The sequence below is a fragment of the Coenobita brevimanus genome, chromosome 64 (assembly GCF_032717465.1).
Source record: "Coenobita brevimanus isolate Jiangsu-jjx chromosome 64, ASM3271746v2, whole genome shotgun sequence".
NCBI lineage: Eukaryota > Metazoa > Arthropoda > Malacostraca > Decapoda > Coenobitidae > Coenobita > Coenobita brevimanus.
Genome location: NC_137017.1, coordinates 18671286 through 18693067, shown reverse-complemented (window position 1 = coordinate 18693067; position 21782 = coordinate 18671286). Strand labels below are relative to the sequence as shown.

At 43.6% G+C, this 21782-nt stretch overlaps 1 protein-coding gene across 1 annotated transcript in view; it reads right to left on the bottom strand.

Moving 5' to 3' along the window:
* lama (phospholipase B domain containing lamina ancestor) overlaps window positions 1-21101 on the bottom strand; it is a 242324-nt gene extending 221223 nt beyond the window's left edge. Inside the window, exon 1 of the mRNA XM_080276085.1 lies at window positions 20927-21101. Within this exon, the coding sequence (XP_080132211.1) occupies window positions 20927-21090 (164 nt within the window). The 5' untranslated portion in view covers window positions 21091-21101. The remainder of the gene's footprint in view (window positions 1-20926) is intronic.
* Between the last annotated feature and the right edge of the window lie 681 nt (window positions 21102-21782).

Genomic DNA, 21782 nt, shown 5'->3' with positions numbered 1-21782 from the left:
TCATCATCATCATCATCATCATCGACTCCTGTGATGCCCCATGAGGGCTAGGCAAGTTGTTCCTGACACTTAAGATGTAAGTGGCCTGCCTAACTCATCCATGAGCGGCATTATGTGAGTAATAAACCCCAACCACCCCTTGGATATAAACCAACACAGGCTCAATCCAGCTGAAGCGCCTTAACTACCCATTAAACCACCAGGCACCTTAGTTTGGTTATATGGTTACCACTCAGCATAGTAAATGGTTTCCTTCTGATTATAAATACTGGTACAGTCGAACCTCTCTCATTCGGACTATATGGGGGGGAAGGGTTGTCCGAATTAGCAGATTGTCCGGACCATCAGAGTAATCTCCAGTTCATACCAAAAACTATCTACATATGGTATGTTTGTTAATTATTAACATATGTGGCATATGTCACCCCTACGTAACTGCAAAAGATGAATGGATACTAAAATAATCAAACTAATCATGTACGATAGTTTTGTATTGCATAATTTACAGGTAAGGCCATGACAAGAAACTAGCCTACATTTTAAATTGTAGTAAGTGACTAAGGCCCGTGTAGGCAAAAAAAATAAGTTAATTAATTAACTGTAATATTTGGAATAAAATAAAACTTATGTAGGCAAAAAATACATTGTCATCTTTGGCATACTGATAACGCCCATATGGGCATGAAGCTAATGTTTGATGTTCAAGTAAAGCACATTTAAGTACAAAAAATAACCTACAGTAATCATTAAACAGTGCAGAATATTCTGACCCATTTTTGTGTAAGCAAACTCCTCCTTTTAACACCTTTATTCATTGCAGAAGCTACACTTGCATTAAGGGGCACGGTAAGGAGGATTAACTTTTGAAATACAGCATAAAAATATAAATGGTTGGTGAACTAGTTGATGGAACGAATGCTAGCGTGGGTTTAAACAGGTGCCCATGTTGCGACCTAACGTGATCCGAGACTAAACGAATGACGATTGCTTTCTGCGCCGATACTGAAAGTGACTTTAGAATTACTTTCAACATATTTCTGGGAGCTTATTATTTTTAAATTTTGTCTGAATTAACAGAAATCCAGATCAAAGTGGTCCGGACCAAAGAGGTTCTACTGTATGTCAATCTGGTTTTATGTTTACTTGTTCTGTAAATCATTCTGGAGTTTTCAGAATATAAATGTCAGTCCTGTTTACTGTATGTTCTGAACATAGATTCAACCAAATTTTTCAAGTCATTTTCTTTTCATGATAGTTTTTTTTTTTCTATCTATCTATCTATCTATTGCCAGACGCCTCAATCCCGTTTGGGGTGGCCACAAACAAATAGCCTCCAAGTCGCCCTGTCCCCCGCCATTTCACTGCCCTGCTCCCAACTCACACCCCCCTCTCTCATATACCTCTTCACCCCATCCCTCCATCTCATCCTCGGCCTCCCCCTCCCTCTTCCCCCCTCCACCTCACTCACATACACTCTCTTCGTCAGTCTTTCACCCTCCATCCTCTCCACATGGCCAAACCACCTCAGTGTGTTCCTCATAACGCTTCCTATCACATCCACATACATTTACAGTATTATGTTAAGACCTCGAATAAGAATGAAGTAGCCTAAAAATGTATGCCAAATTATTTATTACATGTGCAAACTTTCAAAAATTTTGAAGAAAATCACAAATATTTTACTTTCATTAAAAAATACACACCATCCTACCATCCATCCATCCACCATCCACTCCTAGGTTGCCTCATGAGGAGCATAGGAGCCCACAGCTAGGCAAGTTGGTCCTGATATTTACAATGACAGTGACCAGCCTCACTTGTCCCTGAGTGGCATTACGTGAGCAATAAACCCCAACAACCTCTTAGATATAAACCTACACAGGCTCAATCCGACTGGAGCGCTTTAATTACCCACTAAACCACCAGACACCATAATTTGGTTGTATGGTTACCATCCAGCGTAGTAAATGGTTTCCTGGTGTACAGGAAACCATTTGGTTTGTCACTCAGTGTAGTCACCCATAAGCAAAAGGAAGGGGAAAGAGTGATGAAATACGGAAGAGGGAGTGTAGAGTCACCCACAGGCAGAAGGAAGAGGAAAGAATGAAGGAAAGAAAGACAGAAGAGAAAGGAAGGAAGAGAGGAAAGGGCAGACACCCAAAGCAACACTACATCGAGTGAGTGGATGGTGAGTGCTCCCACAATACAATAAATAAATAAATAAATAAAATAAAGCACAAATCAGACACATGGTGGACTGGCTACATGTGCCGTGTCCTGGGCAACATATGTACAAAATTTAACATTTGTAACTTTGTGCATATGGCACAAAGCCAAAAATTAAGTTGGGGTCTCTCAAGACCCCACATGGCATTCCGGGTTATGTTTTTTCAACTGGCATACTAAGGGTTCAATTGTCATTGTCTTCTGTCTGTTTTACCCAGTATAGTACGATACATCTTTATAATACACATCAGCTGGCAAGTTTTCTTTATACAGTAATCCCTCATTTATCCAGATGTGCAGTATCCAGACCTCTTCATTATCTGGATACTGGACCTTACCTCTATTAACCATTATCCAAATTTACGTGCAATTATCCGGACGTAAAAGTCCCCAAGAACTTTGGCCAGCCAGCCCACATGTTCAAACAATTAGTATCATGGCTGCTAGGCTCTAGCCTTGAGTGGGAAATAGGCCGTAACTGACAAAATGAGCTAAAATATCCGTCTGCTCCTGTACTGAACAGTCAAAGTCGCGCGCTAGCCTGTTCACTCCCTACGAACCTCCAGCACTCGAGTAATACCCACTGTAAACCACGTGTGGTGTCAAAACGCCTGTAAGCATCCACACCTAATGTCCAAAGTTGTGTGGCCACCTGGATTAGTCTTTCCCAACTGCCACTGCAAGTGAAACACAGACCGCAAGCCAAAGTCAGGCGAAAGCACCCATCTGCCTCTACCTCAAATGTCCAAAGTTGCCTGATCACTGGGAGTTCAGTTTCCCAATGACTAATGCAGGTGTAAGATAGACTACAAGCCACAAGCCAGGTGAAAGCACCCATCCACCTCATGAGAAGGGTGAAAACCCTGCCTTCAGCCTCACTTCTCCCCCCATCCTGTCCCTCCTCCATACCCACCCATGCTCCTGGCCTTGCTAGCCAGGCCTTCCCTCTCCCCCCCTCACTCCCTCCCCTCCTTCGCACTGAAAGCACTGCCCCATGAGTTTTTAAAGTTTTGGTGATGTATCTGAATACTATTGGTTGTATCAAAATTCCGCAAAATCCACGAGAAAGCTCATGAAATTCTGCACCTTGACATGTGCTTCACTCTTGCAAGATGTGGCCAAAATTTTGCACTAGGATGGTGGGAGGTGATATGAAAGTAAGTTTTACTCCTGAATAACTTTTATTCTCACTGCAGTTTTGTGATTTTGCTCATAAGTTTTCTGTGTTTTTATTAGCTTATCTTATAGTATAAACATCAACGAAAATGATGGCATACCACTTACACCAATATATTATCCCTCATTTATCCGGACATGCAGTATCCGGATTTGTTCATTATCCGGATACTGGACCTTGACTCTATTAAACCATTATCTGAATTTACTTGCTATTATCTGGACATAGAAGTCCCCGAGAACTTAAGCCGGCCAGCTGACAAGTTCAAATATTCAGCATCGTAGCTGCTGGGCTTAAGCCATGAGCGGGAAATAGGCCATAACCCACGACCAGAGCTAAGATGTCCATCCGCCCCTAAGCTGAATGGTCGAAGTCGCACGCTGGTCTGATCACTCCCAACAAACCTCCAGCACCTGAGTAATAAGACTGTAACTCACAAGCGGTGTCAAAACATCCGTACGCATCCCCATCTAATGTCCAAAGTCGCGCGGCCACTGGGCTAAATCTTTTCCAACTGCCACCACGCACCGAACACAAACCACAAGCCATGAGTACATGTTTGGTGACAGCGGCCATCCGCCTCTCTACTGAACATCCAAAGTTGCCTGGTAACCAAGAGTTTTGTTTCTGATTGGCCACCACACATCTAACAGAACACAAGCCACGAGTAAATATATGGTAAAAGCGCCTGTCTGCCTTGTGACAGAAGGGGGAGAATCCTGCCCACAGACTTGCTTCCCTCCCCTCCAGTCTCTCCTCCATACCCTCCTGGCTCTCCCCTCAATCCCTCAGTCCCTCCCCTCCCTCACGCTGATAGCACTGACTCATGAGTTTTTAATTTTTTGTGTGATTTATTCAAATACTATTGGCCATATCGAAATTCCGAAATGACCACAAGCAAGCTCATGAAATTCTGCATCCAGATATGTGCTTAACTCCTGGAGGGTGTCGGTAAAATTTTGCACTAGGATGGTGGGAAGTTATACGAAGGTAAGCCTTACTCTTGAACGCTATATATTTTCACTGCACTTCTGTACTTTTACACATCAGTTTTTTGTGTTTCTATAGTATAAACACCAACGACAATGATGGCATACCACTTATACCAATTTAACCAATTTCTGGTGGTATATTTGGCTGTGGAATTTATTTGTGGCCAAGGTGCAGTTATCACTGGTGTTAGATAACTAATTTTCCAACTGTCCTTAGTTTTTTTGTGGTTGACTGACTGACTGACTGAACATACTTAAAATCTGGTGGTGCATCTGCCTAGGTCATATGCTGCCAGACAAGGTAAAAGATGCCACAAATAAAAAGTCCAACCATCCATCATCCAATCCTACGTTGCCCCATGAGGAGCATAACAGCCCGGGGTTAGGCAAGTTAGTCCTGACATTTAAGATGACAGTGACCAGCTTCACTCATCCCTGAGTGGCATTATGTGAGCAAAAACCCCAAACACCCCTTGGATATAAACCTTCACCGGCTCAATCCGATTGGAGTGCTGTAATTACCCACTAAACCACCAGGCACCATAATTTGATTTCATGGTTACCACCCAGCATAGTAAATGGTTTCCTGGTGTACAGGAAGCCATTTGGCTTGTCACTCAGTGGTGAGTCACCCACAGGCAGAAGGAAGAGGAAAGAAGGAAGGACAGAAAGACAAAAGAGGGAGTGTAAAGTCACCCATAGGCAAAAGGATGTGGAAAGAATGAAGTAAAGAAAGACAGAAAGGAAGGAAGGAATGGAGGGAATGCATATTCAAAAATAAAGTTAATACCTGTCAGTAGAAATAAAACACTGAAAATAACAAAAGAACAGCTTATAAAATATCAGTTACTTATAAAAGTGGAAGGAGGCCAGGTTTTTTGTGGATGTATGTTGTTTCTGCATTGTTTTCTTGATGTTTAGCATTAATATGGATAATCCTGTGTGTGTTTTGATGTCTAAATATGGCAGATTGACCTGCAAACAGTGCCTGAATTAGGAGAAGTACTGTACATACAGTAGTGTATGGGTAGGGTGTTTTTTGGTTTTCAATTTTTTTTTTTTTTTTTTTCATGGTTTTCTTGGTGTTTAGCATTTACTTGGATATTCCTATGTGTAATGTCTAAATATGGCAGACTGACCTGAAAACAGTGCCAAAAACAGGAAGGGTACTATACATACAGTGGTGTATAGATAGGGTGTTTTTTGGTTCTCTTTTTTTTTTTTTTTTTTTTTTTCTTTTTTTTCTTGGTGTTCAGCATTGCTTTGGATATTCCTAAGTGTGTTTTGATGTCTAAATATGCCTGAATGACCGGAAAACACTCCCAAAGTAAGCAGAGGTCCTGTACACATAGGTTAGGTATATACTGTATAGTCGGAGGTTGGGTACAGGTAAGGTCTGGGTATAGCTGGGGGATATTATTCATTATCTGGACATCGCCACTACCTGGACATGCCTTTGGCTATTACATCAGATAATTTAGGGATTACTGTATAACCAATTTCTGGTGGCATATCTGACCGTGGATTTTTGTGTGTGTGTGTGTGTCCGGAAGCAGCTATCACTCATGTCACTGAAAGAAAACTGATTTTCCAACCTTCTTCAAGTTTTTTGTGGATTTTTGTTGTTTATGCAGTTTTCTTGGTGTTTAACATCAATGTGGATATTCCCATGTGTGTTTTGATGTCTCAATATGGCTGAATGACTGGAGTTGGAGAAAGCATGTGACAGGATGGATACACAAGGATATAGGAAAGTATTAAGAATATATGGAGTAAATGCGTTCTTGAATGCCGTGAAAAGTATGTATGAGGATGCTAAAGCTACAGTGAATGTGGACAGTGAACTGAGTGAATTTTTCTATATGAAGGTTAAATTGAAACAGGGATGTGTCATGTCTTGATGGTTGGATGGGGTTATGAAAGAGATACAAGGTAGGGGGCAGTGAATGTTGAAGTGGCCCTAATGAGAGATGGCAGTGCGTGAAAACTCCCTATACTGATGTTTGAGGATGATACTGTGTTGTTAAGTGAAGACGAAGGGGAGCTGCAAAGGCTTGGTGAATGAGTTTGGGGATGTGTGTAAGAAATGGAATCTAAAGGTGAATGTAGGTAAAAGTGATGGTCTTCAAGAGAAATGAAGTCATTGAATGTACAGTGACATTGGATGAGGAGGAAATAGAAAATGTGTGTGCGTTTAACCCGTCACGTCCCGAGGTTTTCCGCACCTCCGACATCCCCCAGTCCCGAGGTATTTTCGAAAAAAAATTTTTTGGCTAAAACCTTCGCTTTTGGAGAGAAACCGAAAATTCATAGAGAAATCGCTCACCTGAGGTTTAAAATACCCAATCCAGGTAGGAGTTCCTCCTTACCTGATTGGGTTTTCTAACATGCTGGCAACAAAGAAAAAGAGTTCTATGGGAGGGTAACTATTTTATCCACTCATAAACGGTATTTATTTATTTACTTGGTACGAATGTATATGTAATATGAGAGTATATTGGTTTTCAAGTAGTAATAAAGGCATTATAAGCATTGTTTCACTCACTAACTAATCACCATTCCTGACCTTTTTTTGCCACATTACCTGATCATTATTTCTGGCTGTTTCTTCTTCTAATGCTATGTAAACATTGTCCTCCACATTGTCATCAATTGGGGAATCACTCTGGCCCTGAATATCTTTACTAGCCAGGTCACTGGTAGCAGGTCCTTTGCCAAGACAATGGCGTGAGGGGGGGAGGGGGGAGGTTATGCGGTGTAAGGAATTGTCCCTGATTGGCATCTTATAGAGGAATAGAGGAAGGTGTCCCGTGTATACATATGAAAAATCACGCGCGAAAATTGAAAATTGTGCAAATTAGGGACCTTGCAATTGCACGACGTACTGGTACGTCGCCGGGACTGGCAAATGCAAATCGTTGCAACGTACCCATACGTCGACGGGACGGGGTGGGTTAACCCTTAAAGCCCATACGTCATCCATCGATGTGCCTTGGACAAGGTATGTTCAGTCTGATCCATATCGATTTAGCAGAAGGCACAGAAAAACTGAGGAGACATCGCCACACCATGCCTCTTTGATGATGCAAATGGGAACAACAATATCTGGTGGCGACTGGCATGACTGGTCCTCCTTGATGTGGTGGGAGGCCTCCCTCCCCCCTGACCATCTCTCCATCTCCCTCTGCCCCATTAGATCCTCCTCACACTGTCTCCTCCCACCCAAATATCCCCCATACCCCCTCTATACCATTGTGGGGTGTATAGCAGGCATATTCCCTCACTCTTGAGGCCCCCACCCCCCTCCACTTCCCTGGGTCCCCCCACACCCACTCCACTTCCCTCTGTCCCATTGGTTCCTCGTCTGACTGTCACCTCCCACCCAAATCAAGCAAGCCTATCACCACATCATTGAGTCACTGACTTACAAGCTATTAACCTCAACCTGTTTTATGCATTGGAATGTATATTTGTTATTAGTTATTTTATGTATGGCTATTAGCCAAAGAATTTTAGTTTCTTTGAATAATTTACCCATTTTCCATCATTTTCGATGGGAAACTTTCGTCACTGCAGGGCACCTGCAACTTATGATTATTTTTTTTTTTTTTGCTGCTCAACAATTTACACACATCAATACAGGTTTTTAGCATTTTATATAACATATACATGTATTTTACTGTATTATATACAAACAGAACCTAATATTACATGACAAGCAATTTACTTTTTATCCAGTTATTTCATTTACTGTATTTAATTATCATAATGTTTTTTCTTCATTTATACATTTCAATATATGTATAAACATTTTTCTTATTGAATGAGATGAATTGTGGAATGTTTTGTGCATGTACGATGTAGATGGTATGCTGCTAAGTGCCGTTAAGAGTTTTTATGATGGTAGTGAAGCATGTGTAATGGTTAATGGGCATCTAAGTGAATGGTTTGTGATCGGTGTGGGCGTGCAAAATGGGTGTGTGATGTCCCCATGGTTGTTCAATACATACAGTAATTCCTCCACTATCCGACGAAATAGAGCCAAAGGCATGTCCGGAAAGTGGTCCTGTCCGGATAGTGGGCACCAGCCTCCTGGACTTGTACTTATGGACCCTAACTCAGAAAAACACCTATACAACTCCCTCTGGACATGCATAGCACCTATTTAAGACCCAAATCACACCAATAAGGGACATAAAAGACTGAAATAAATGCAGAAGAACCATAAAATGAGGTTTTTGAGGTAGGTTTATACAATATTAAACATTCTGGGTACTTACAAGTCCCTGGCTCCTGGACTGGTAGTTATGGACCCTAACCTAACTCAGAAAAACACCTCCCTACTGCACATGCATAGCACCTAAGACACAACATATTCACACCAATAAGGGACATAGAAGAGTGATATGAGGTGTTTGAGGTAAGTATAGTATGGAAAATACAGTACAGTACAGTATGAAACATTCTGCCTACTTACAGCAAGTCCATGGCCATCTCGATGAATAACTGCCTCCTCTCAGACTCTGACAGTAAGAAGGATTTCCTGAAGCACTTTGCAGTACACTGTTCATGAAGTCTTGCACTTAACTTAGTCATTCGCACTCAGAAGTCCATTCTCTTCACACTGCGCACTCTTGTCTTACTTATGCTCCATTGTAAGTGTTGCACTCTGCACTTTAAGTCTTTCCACTCTTAAAACCAATTTCAAAACAAATCACAAGTTTGCCTATGTTAAATTTAGTCCAAAAATTTTGTTTTTTCACTCAAATTTCTAATTTCTTAATACTGTATGCACTGTTTTTCTTTCACTGCACAACACTAAATTCCCGTGTGGTCTAGTGGAGAAGTTCTTGCCGTTTAATCACTGTCAGAATCTGAAAGTATCGCTGGCAGGTGACCTAGGGGTGCATCGCTGGGTCGTAGTGATGGCGTACCCACTGCAGACGACTCAGAAGATAGACGCAAACTCACGTCGAGAGGTGAATCCACCGTGGCTGATGTGCTGGGCTGTGGCTCGGAGCATGAGGGCCTGTCTTGGGGAGGCAACGGAGTGGAGCCAGGGCTGGGCACAGCAGGGGTCACAGGCCTGAAAAAGCTGTCAATCGCTGATTGATGCAAGGAATGATGATTCTGACGATTTATGATGTGCTGCCTGAAAGCACGCACTTCCTCCACAAGTCCCAAGGGCCCCATCTCCCTGTCCCAGTCCAGGTGTTCCAGGTAGTCCAGAACGAACTCTATGTGTTCCCGGAGTGCGCTCAGCTTGGGGATGGCTGGAGTTGTGTCATGCTGAGAGGAGTCCGCATCATCGTCGCCGTCCTCGTCGGAATCTTTAAGCTGGGTACTGACACCTGCAACTGAAGATGCGATCTCTATATCAGACAGGGTCTGATACCCAGGGTCGCCCTCATCGTCATCCAACCACTCACGCACTTCGTCCACATCAACATCGTCGCCGTGCGCACGCAGATGTGCATGGAAGTCATCCGCGTCAAAACCTAGGAAATCGTGCTCCACATCCGTTCCGAGAAGCAGACGAGACCAACCATTTTCTAGAGTCTTGACAGGGATTTCCTTCCATGCACTGGCCCAGTTGTAAATGGCAGACTTGATGTTGTGGTGGTGAAGGTTTTCCAAAGTCCGCTGGCCTCGGGTGTCCCGTCCCTCCCTGCGCTCGTCCTCGTCCTCAAGAACAACTATTACCTCGTCCAGGAACTTCCGTCGGTATAGGTGCTTCGTTGCCACGATCACTCATTGGTCCATTGGTTGGATGAGAGCAGTAGTATTAGGTGGAAGAAACATGCACCTAATGCGGCCATTCTCAGCCACCAACTCCTTGTCGCACGGGTGGGCAGGTGCATTGTCGAGGAGAAGGAGGGCCTTTACTTGGTCGCGTGGGATTCCCAGTTTCTCCGTCTGGTAATGTATGACCTCCTTGATGAAATGACGGTGGAACCAGTCTTTGAAGATGTGGGCTGTGAACCATCCCTTCAAGGAATGGTACCAGACGACAGGAAGGACATCGATCACCCCACGAAGACACCGAGGCTGCTTTGCACGGCCAACAATAACGGGCTTAAGCCGGTGCATGCCGTTAGCATTGGCACAACACAAAGCAGATAGCCGTTGCTTGGAGAGCATGCGGCCAGGTACACACTTTTCCGTCTCCTTGGCTACAGTGTTCATACGCAAAGAACGATAGAATAAACCAGTTTCGTCAGCGTTGTAGACTTGACCGAGAGTGAGGCCCTCCCTGTCGATCAAGCCCTTCACCTTGTGCCAAAACTCCTCTACTCCATCCTCGTTAGCGTCCAAAGCTTCACCTTGAGACTTACGGTTGGCAAGGCCATGTCGTAACTTAAACGTGAAGAGCCAACCCTCGGATGCCTTGAAGTCTAGGGCGTCGTGAAGCCTTGTGAACTTCTCAGCAGCAGCCTTCAGCTCCGTACCATGTACCATCACACCAGCAGCAGGTTGCTGTCAATACCAAATCAACGTGGAGCAGTCGACTTCAGCAAACTTGGGAGTAAACATCATCTTCCTCTACATGTTGCATTTGCTTTTCGACGAGAAGTCAGCCGTGTACTGCAAGAGTTTGTCTTGGGATCTCTTAATATCAAACAAAGTAGATCAGGCCAGGTTGAACTCACGGAGGATGCGTGACAAAGACCATCCCGCATCTCATTTCATTCATTCATTGCCAGATGCCATGTATCCCAAATGGGGTGGCCAAGGGCTTAGAGTTAAATGTTTTACAGGGAGGGGCACTAATCCTCCACCAACCCCACTTGACACGTAAGGATGCCAACAGCATCTGGTGTTCCCAGGCGGTGACCCATCCAAGTACTAACCAGACCCAACATTGCTTAAACTTTCTCCAATATCTCCCGCTTCTTCTCAGGAGTCAATACCACTTTCTTCCTCTTCTCAGGCGGCGGGGCCATCATCACACACACGAAGGAGAGGCACGAGACCAGCAGGAGTGCCTGCAGCAGGTAAGGCACCACCACAAAAGCGAGCACATGGGCAGCCATGACGACGAGTGTTCACTCACGACAAGAGACAGGTGGAAAGTGGGGAGGATGCAGGGGCGCTCTAGTGGATGTCGGAGGAATGATGCACCACAACAAAGCTGTCCCGCGCCGCGCGCGCCAAGTTCAAATTACGGGCGTTTTTTCGAATTTCTTACGGTTTTCGGATCATTTTGGGAATATTGGATCCCGGGACGATTATGTCCAGTAGTGGGGATGTCCGGAAAGTGGGCGTCTGGAAAGTAGAGGGATTACTTGTACATGGATGGGGTGATGAGAGAAGTAAAAACACGTGTAATGGAGAGGGGGATGGCATTGGTAATGAATGGCGAATTGATGGATGGAATATCTCAAATTTGTTGTATGCTGATGATGCAGTACTACTTGTAAATACTGGACAAGAACTTAGTAGATTAGAGGAGAGTTTTGCTGATGTCTGTGAGCAGCATGCCTTGAGAGTAAATGTAGAAAAGAGTAAAGCGATGATTGCTGAGAGAGAAAGTGACTCCCAGTGCGATGTTACAGTGAATGGAGAGAGAGATTGGAATTGGTGAGAGAGTTTGCATACCTGGGTACAGTGACAGAAATGTAAGGAAGATGTGCAAAAGAAGTGGAAAGCAAAGAGACACAAGGAAGGAAAGCAGCTGGTGCAATGAAGGCCCTGATAAGAAACAGAAGCTTGAGTGTTGTAGCTGCACGAGGTGTACATGAAGGAGTGTTGGTACCAACTTTAACATATGAATGTGAGACTATGGTGTGGCATGAAAATGAAAAGTCAAGAGTGACAGCAGTGGAGATGGGACTGCTGAGGAATGTATGTGGAGTACAGAGAGTGGAGAGGATATGAAATAATGTGATTCGTGACAGATATGACAGTGAGGAAGGCTGTGGACACCATAATCAAAGAGAGTGTACTGAGATCGTATGGTCAAGTGGAGAGAATGGACAATGATAGAGTGATGAAAAATGTGTACCTGAGCGAATCTGAAGATGGAAGGAGGTGAGGGGGCCAAGGAGAAGGTGGAGGGATATGGTGGATGAGTGTTTGAGGATGAGAAGTTTGGAAGTCAATGAGGCTTGGGGACTGACAAGATCGTCGAGCTGGCTGGATGAATGTTGTGAGAAGCGCATGATCAGGGATTTAGCACCCCTTTTTAAGGTGACATTGTCTGGACTGACTCTATCAGATACGTTTACGTAAAGCTACAGAACGTGGTGATTGTTTTTGGTGTATCAGATGGAGCCAGGATTCTGGGGGCTTGAATGGTGAGTGAATGGAAGTGTGGCCCATTGGATTGGGCAAATTTGGGCTGTCTGGACAATGCTACTCCTCACCCAGCCCTTGCATGGGAAAGGAGGTCTGGATGATGATGATGATGATGATTGTTTGATTTACTTATGCAGTGAATCGATATTCTTCATTGTTATCTTGCATACAAAGGTAATTTTTTCCCCCTTTCTTTATGCACACTCATACAGCTTGTTTCACGCCTGAGCACGTTTCAAATTGATCTGGGTGATACTTGTAAGGCTATGCGGCAAAAAATAGGTATATGCCAAAATTTTCCTATTTTCGTTCAGACACGATGGGTAACTATTATAATAGTTGACAGTTAATTGTGCGGTAACCATCAGGCCTGTGGGATTGAGACTGGCATTTTCAGGTGTGTAAATTCAAGCCCTTCAAATCGGTAAGAGAAAATTTTACCTTGGTGAAAGCTGAAAAATTGATGCCTTTTTGCGGCCAAAGTGACTGTCGGGCATGGAGATTTGTGGACTTTAGGAGTTAAGTACTGTACTTGGGTAGTGTGATGAGTAAGGATGAAAGTTTAGAGGGCGAAGTGCTTGTAAGGGTACAACAAGGAAGAAAGGTTGCTGGTTCTCTGAAAGCAGTGATAAGAAACAAGGAAGTGAGCATGGAAGTGAAAAAGTTACTGCATGACAGTATTGTGATACCAACTCTAAAGTATGGAAGTGAAGCTTGGACCTTGTTGGAGAGACACAAGTCAAGAGTGAGACCAGTGGAAATGAGTTATTTGACAGAAGCATGTGGAGTCACATGGAGAGACAGACTGACAAATGAGGAAGTGAAGGAGCGTTGTGGTGTGGATATGGATATGAGAGGATGCGTTAGGAGAAACACAATGAGGTGGTTTGTCCATGTGGAGAAGATGGAGAATGAGAGACTGATGAGGAGAGTGTATGTGAGTGAGGTGAAGGAGGGGAGAGGGAGGGGGAATCCATGGATGAGATGGAGAGAGGGAATGGAGAGGTATATGAGAGAGGGGGGTGTGAGCTGGGAGCAGGGCAGTGAAATGGGGGTGGACAGGGCAACATGGAGGCAATTTGTTTGTGGCCACCTCTTATGGGATTAGGGCATCTGGCAATAGATAGATAGACAGACTGGAAAACACTGCCAAAATTTGGAGGGGTACTGTACATATAGGCAGGGCTTTTTCTTTTCTTCTTCTTTTGTTGCATGATTTTCTTGGTGTTTAGCATTTACTTTGGATATTCCTATGTGATGTGAGCTGGGAGCAGGGCGGTGAAATGGGGGGGGGGGGAAACAGGCGACATAGAGGCGATTTGTTTGTGGCCACCCCTTATGGGATTAAGGCATCTGGCAATAGATAGATAGAGAGATAGATTGGAAAACACTGCCAAAATCTGGAGGGGTACTGTACATATAGGCAGGCTTCTTTTTTTCTTCTTCTTTTTGTTGCATGGTTTTCTTGGTGTTTAGCATTTACTTTGGATATTACTATGTGTTTTGTTGACTAAATATGACAGACTGACATGAAAACAGCGCCAAAATTAGGATGGATACTGTATATACAGTAGTGTATAGGCAGGGTGTTTTTTGGTTTTCAATGTTATTTTTTTATGGCTTTCTTGGTGTTTAATATTTTTTATATTCCTTTGTGTGTTTTGATGTCTAAATATGTCTGAACAGCCAGAAAACACTGCAAAAATAAGCAGAGGTATTGTACAAATAGGTCAGATATACACTGGAGGTTGGGTATGTCACGAATCAAATTCGCGACATTTCTCTTTTGTGAGAAGCCACGAACTATTAGTGGAAAACTCACTGTTTATCGTTCAGTTAACCACTCATTCGGACGGAAGCTTTGTCAAATCAATTTTTCGTTGTCATACGTGATCGTCTCTGTGTTAGACATTAGCGCTTCCACTGAGCGATTTGTTTTGGGCGCGTTTCACTCACTCGACCGTTAAAAAATGCGGCCTACTGTCCCCTTTTTTCCCACAACTTACTCAGTCCAGTTGTTGCTGTGACAGAGAGAGGTCCTGTGCTCAAGAAGTGTGAGAGGAGAGATCAGCTAGCACCCAAGCTCCACTAGTACAGTTACCCAGAGCTCCCACCCCCTGGGTGATACACAGCATTCATCGACTAGTATTTCCTTTTTGTATTATCCTAGTTTTAAGAGCTTAGTTAAGGTGTTTTTCCTAGGCGTAAGGATTTAGCTCGAGTGAGTGAGTGAGTGCGATCTCATTAATTTGATTTTGAGTTGTTACGTTAAATTTATTTTGTAATCAATAAATTTAACAGTTCTTTTGCCTGAGCTTAATGTAATGTAAACTCTTGTTTCATTTCTCCACAGTTAAGTTTATTTCTCTTATAGCTCCTAGCTTGCATAAACGTTTGCCTTTCATAACTGGTACTTAGGCCACTTTTGTGTATTAAACTTAAAATCCGTTGTGCCTCCTAGGAGTTAAGCATCAGCAAGAACCTGATATTATTATTAGTATTAGTTATTTATTGTCAGGGGTGAAGTAACTTTCTCCAGAGGCTAACAGTACTAATTCAGCATTTGTGAGTAATTAGTCTCTGCTGTGTACTGTTGAGAAAGTTTATAAATTCTCGTTCTTAGAGAATCGTCCGCAAGCCAGCGTAAAGTAATCGTTGCTTGATGTAGCAAGACGATCATTGTCCTTGCTCTTCAATATTATTGAATATTATTATCATATTAATATTTAGCATTTACTATAAAAACCCTGTATTATTATAAAAAACCTCGTGACAATTGGCGACCTCATTCCAGGATATTAACTCCTAGCTCTAAAGCTATTCACGAGATAGTACTCACTCATTCATATTTAGGTATTTATAATTAAAGTTTATAGGCACAAGTTTACTGGTGTTTACCGTTAATTTAGCAAGTGAATTTTTGCTTTATCAATCCACAGAGTACTTAACTCTATTTAGTTTATTCTTGGTAACGCCAGACGATTTTATTCGCTCCTGGGAAGTCGCCGTACCCACTGTGTTTATTATTGAGTCTTCCCAGTCATTTACATTTTTGATTTATTCTTTTCCAGTTAATTAGATAAGACTGGTCACCACTAGCTTGTGTCTGTACTCTTTACTTGTGTCTTTAGCATTCGTTTGCGAAGCAGTCAGTACTCAGTTTCGGTTTGCTTAGTAAATTAGCGTCATGGCTACCACCATATTTTTACAGGAAGCCAAAGATATGGGTCTTACAGACCCAACCGAAATTAAAGAGTATATACTCTCACGGCATAATCAGGAGCAGCAGCGCGAGAATGATGCCCGTGAAGAGCGTAAGATTCAGCGCGAATACGAGCGAGAACAGCGTGAGCAACGTGAAAGAGAGCGTGCATATGAACAAGAGCAGCGTGAGAAAGAGCGCGAATACGAGCGTGAACGACATGAACGCGGGCGAGAACAATGCGAATACGAGCGTGCCGAACGTGAGGCACGAGAAAAACATGAACTTGAAGTGCTGAAGCTCCAGCGAGATTCCTTGGCTTCAGACACGTCTGGTGCAGTTGGTCCAAGTTCCACGAGCGTTTCCCCTGCATATGTCCTGGCGACCCCACGCATCAAGCTTCCTTCATACAAAGAAAGCGAGCGAATCAAGCCATACATAGCTCGTTTTGAGGACATGGCAGACATGTATCAACTGGATGAGGCAGCTAAGCGGATCCAATTTCTTAGTTTATTTGAGGGCCCTGCCCTCGATATTCTCCACAGAATTCGTGGAGACAATCTCACGTACGAGATGATGAAAGCTGCACTCATCAAGGCGTATGGTCTCACAGTAGACGACGCCAAAGTTCAGTTCATGCGAGCTCGTCTCCTAGACAAGGAGACAGCTGTTCAGTTCCTTGATCGTCTCACAGCTTACTTAAATGAGTGGATGGAGAAAGATGAAACTCCTTCCACGCGTGAGGGGATAATTGACCTTATGCTGCGTACACAGCTAGAGAGGTTGTGGCCTGCTGAGCTCATAGCACAGCTTAAGATCTGCCAGGTGAAAGATGCCAGCCAAATGGCAGAAAAGGCTGACGCATTCTTTACTGCATACGGGTATCAAACTCGTAAGCAAAACACCTGGAGCAGAAAAGATACTGCCAAGTCTGGGAAGCCGTCTCAGACTGAATCCCAGCACCAAGGCCGTTCTCAGGGTAATGGCCAAGGTCCAAAACCGCAGTGGAAGGACCAGGGGCAAACCACTCAGAAACCTGAGTGGAAGAGATACAACAAGTACCCTAACCAGCAGCAGTATCAGCCATGCAACCGACCGTCGGGACAAACTTTTTCACCACCAGCTCAAAAGAGGCAGGAAGCGAATGCAGCCTTCATTCCTCAGCAGCAGCACGGTGGTCACGTCCCTACCAGTATGGGTACTCCCCCACAGTTCACTAGTCCCACAGTGACAGTGAACCCCCCTCCACAGATGGCCAATGTTCCATCTTCCCAACATAACCCTCAAGGCACAATGTTTGCCGCATCAATTCAGCAGCCTCATGAGTGGCTTGCTGCTTCCTCCACAGGCCCTCCCACAGGTGACAGTACCTTCCTTGTTCAGCCAGGGTTTGTGGGAGACATTCCTGTGAAGGTCCTGAGAGACAATGGTTCCTCAGGTTGCTCTGTCAAGCAGAGTCTAGTTCGGCCTGAGCAGTATACAGGTCGACAGATCCATGCAAAGCTTATTGATGGATCAGTGAGATTGTTCCCTGAGGCATGTATCCAGGTGGCATCTCCATTTTATACTGGTATGACACTCGCAGTTGTCATGCCAGACCTTTATTTGACCTCATCATTGGCAATATTCACGGAGTCAAGGATAGTTGCTCCGGTGATGACGCCACCCAGACTTCGGCTGCTGCGGTAACACGAGCCATGACTGAGGCTCCAGACTGTGTCACCCCAGTGATCATTGAATCGCTGCAAGATCTAATGTGTAGTCAACTTGTTGTGCAAGAACAACATTCTGACCCAACAATTGCTGCCGTGCGGAACAAACAAAAGGGTCAAGTGATAAAGTATTCACGGGGAGGTCGAGCCAAGTTCCTTCGCAAACAAGGACGGCTCTACCGTGAGTCACGAACACCCGAGGGCGAGGTTCGACTGCAGTTGTCGTCCCCGCCAAGTACCGCCAAGCAGTGTTAGAATGGGGTCATTGTTCAGCCTCAGGAGGTCACATGGACAAAAGGAAGACCCAGGGCCGTATCCGAGCTGACTTTTTCTGGCCAGGGATGGGACGGGACATAGATAGTTTTGTCTGTTCCTGCAGTGTGTCAAAGTAACACCACTAATCAGGGATATGTCCTTCCTGTGCCGTTCATAACCACACCTGTAATCTCTGAGTCAGTTGAGAGACAGGATAGTGGTGAAGTGGGTGCAGACCTGCCGTCTTGCCCATTGGCCCCATAGGACACATTATGTCCAGGGCTTGTACATACATATTATGTACTGTAAGTTAAGGGGGAAGTTGAGAGGTGACTCGAGGCTATGGAAGACCCGAGTTTGCACAAGGATTCTCAGCTCCCCGATACTAATATAAGTACTGTAGATTAAGGGGGAAGTTCGAGAGAGAACTCCGCAGAGGCGACTCGAGGCTATGGAAGACCCGAGTTTGCACAAGGATTCTCAGCTCCCCGGTATTAATATAAGTACTGTAGGTTAAGGGGGAAGTGAGAACTCCGCAGAGGCGACTTGAGGCTATGGAAGACCCGAGTTTGCACAAGGATTCTCAGCTCCCCGATACTAATATAAGTACTGTAGGTTAAGGGGGATGTTCGAGAGAGAACTCCGCAGAGGCGACTCGAGGCTATGGAAGACCCGAGTTTGCACAAGGATTCTCAGCTCCCCGTATTAATATAAGTACTGTAGGTTAAGGGGGAAGTGAGAACTCCGCAGAGGCGACTTGAGGCTATGGAAGACCCGAGTTTGCACAAGGATTCTCAGCTTCCCAATATTAATATAAGTACTGTAGGTTAAGGCACAGGTTGAGGACCCATGTGCAGTTCGAGGCTATGGAAGACCCGAGTTTGCACAGGGATTCTCAACTTGCCGACCATAATCATGTGCTATAATTAATGGCGACCTCGAATGTACATCGTAGCACTGACTGCTAGGCAGAGAGAGTAATTGTAACATAATAAAATTTTGTCTCATTGACACTTTTGATGCTCCACCTCAATTGGTTTTGCAGGTACAGCAATGGATGTAGCAGTTTTGCTGTGCTGGCCAGCTGATCGTCTGCCGCACGCTGCTGCCTCTTCTCCTCTGCCTTCGTCGTCGCCATATTATTATTTATTGTGTCATTTTACACCTAGGTACAGTCACACTACAACTGTCACACCTACACCATGTATTACATACACCACGCTACACAACAATTAGTTGTCAGTGTAAATGTAGCGAATTTCCGCTCAGTTTGACCTGAGTACAGGATTTTCACAGTCGTCACGGAGTTTTTCCCTCAAGCTTGCTTCTATTAACGTAAATACAAGGTTTTTTCGCTCACTGGCGACTGCGACTTTCTCCTGTAGCAGGATAGCACACACACCACAGTGTGAATCTTGTGTGAATGAGTTAGGATGTGTACATATATATATATATCCACAAATTTTTTCCCATAAGGAAAAAATTTAATTTTGTAGGGGCGTAATGTCACGAATCAAATTCGCGACATTTCTCTTTTGTGAGAAGCCACGAACTATTAGTGGAAAACTCACTGTTTATCGTTCAGTTAACCGCTCATTCGGACGGAAGCTTTGTCAAATCAATTTTTCGTTGTCATACGTGATCGTCTCTGTGTGAGACATTAGCGCTTCCACTGAGCGATTTGTTTTGGGCGCGTTTCGCTCACTCGACCGTTAAAAAATGCGGCCTACTGCCCCCTTTTTTCCCACGACTTACTCAGTCCAGTTGTTGCTGTGACGGAGAGAGATCCTGTGCTCAAGAAGTGTGAGAGGAGAGGTCAGCTAGCACCCAAGCTCCACTAATACAGTTACCCAGAGCTCCCACCCCCTGGGTGATACACAGCATTCATCGACTAGTATTTCCTTTTTGTATTATCCTAGTTTTAAGAGCTTAGTTAAGGTGTTTTTCCTAGGCGTAAGGATTTAGCTCGAGTGAGTGAGTGAGTGCGATCTCATTAATTTGATTTTGAGTTGTAACGTTAAATTTATTTTGTAATCAATAAATTTAACAGTTCTTTTGCTTGAGCTTAATGTAATGTAAACTCTTGTTTCATTTCTCCGCAGTTAAGTTTATTCCTCTTATAGCTCCTAGCTTGCATAAACGTTTGCCTTTCATAACTGGTACTTAGGCCACTTTTGTGTATTAAACTTAAAATCCGTTGTGCCTCCTAAGAGTTATGCATCAGCAAGAACCTGATATTATTATTAGTATTAGTTATTTATTGTCAGGGGTGAAGTAACTTTCTCCAGAGGCTAACAGTACTAATTCAGCATTTGTGAGTAATTAGTATCTGCTGTGTACTGTTGAGAAAGTTTATAAATTCTCGTTCTTAGAGAATCGTGCGCAAGCCAGCATAAAGTAATCGTTGCTTGATGTAGCAAGACGATCATTGTCCTTGCTCTTCAATATTATTGAACATTAGTATCAAATAATATTATTAGCATTTATTTTAAAAATCCCATGATATTTAAAAAAAAACCGTGACAGGGTATAGGTAGGGTCAGGGTACAGTTGGGCAGATATTGTTCATTATCTGGATATTGCCACTACCCGGACATGCCTTTGGCTCTATTACATTGGATAATTAAGGGAGTACTCTTATATGCTTTTTGCTTGGAAAGTGAGGGTCAGACTAGAGATTTTTTTAAAGCATTAGCTTTATTAAAACAAGGTGAAAGGGTCTGCCTACATGGTTCTCATGCCCAAAGTAAGCTCTGCTAACATACTGGCTGCAAAATGCAAGGGCCAATTGTATAAGTGAACCACGATAACAAGAAAGTAGAGCATCTGAAAAGGAAAGGGATTTTGTAATGATATAGCAGCTTGGGGACTACTGTTCTGGCCTCTCCCCATGGGAAAGTTACCCTGGTGGTACACAGATAAGGTGCACATATGTAAATATCGACTTAACACAAACAGAAATGCAACAACTTGGTCGATTATAATACAAAGTTATAACTAAATCTTTTTAAAAGCATGATTATCTTAACTGACACTGAAAATACTTGGCTCATATAACACTGACCCATCTACAAATGTGTTGTCCTTGAAGCGACCCTGAGCAGCCCAGTTAGCTGCAGAGCCATTAACAATCTTGTAATGTGAGCCGTCAAAGGTGATTGTGATGAATGAGGCAGATGCCCACTGGAGAAGACTTCCAGCTAACACCAGTATCTCCAACACCTTCATCACTGGCTCGTGTTACTCTGTAAACATATACAATGTGTTTACAGTAATGACACACAGTACAGTACTGTACTGTCAAGACATGCCCCCTCCCCGACATTTTTTTTAAAAATAACAATGGAGGAAGGAGAAACAAATGAATGAAAAGAAATAATAATAATCCATACACCAGATTACAGGTGTCCTCCATTCATAAAAAATCTGTAACAGTTGGACTTGAACAGCCGTAGGTTGAATTTTGGGGAAACCACTCTGGGGATGCGAGTTCCAAAAAGATGCAATTTGGGGAATAAAAGAATTCTGACAGGCTGAAGTTCTGCTATATGGCAGTGTGACAATAGTCATAAACGCTACCAGATGGCCGTGTAGCATGAGGGAAGGCGTGGAGAGGTGGCACAATGGATGCAACTTCATCTGAGCATTTGCTATAAAAGTATCTGTATAATACTGTAATGCAAGGGAGGCAACATTCCTTCTTACCTGTAGGGGAGGTAGTTCATTTGTAATAGTAGTGTTATTAATAATTCTTAACAGCTTTGTTTTGAATGTTGTCTAGCTCTTTTAGTGCAACTTCTACACATCCATTCCACAAGGGTAAGCAATATTCCAGCTGACAGCACACATAACTCTTATAAATTATAGCTAGCTGCTCATCAATGAAGAAGTTATGGATCAGTACAATAATCCAAGTGTCT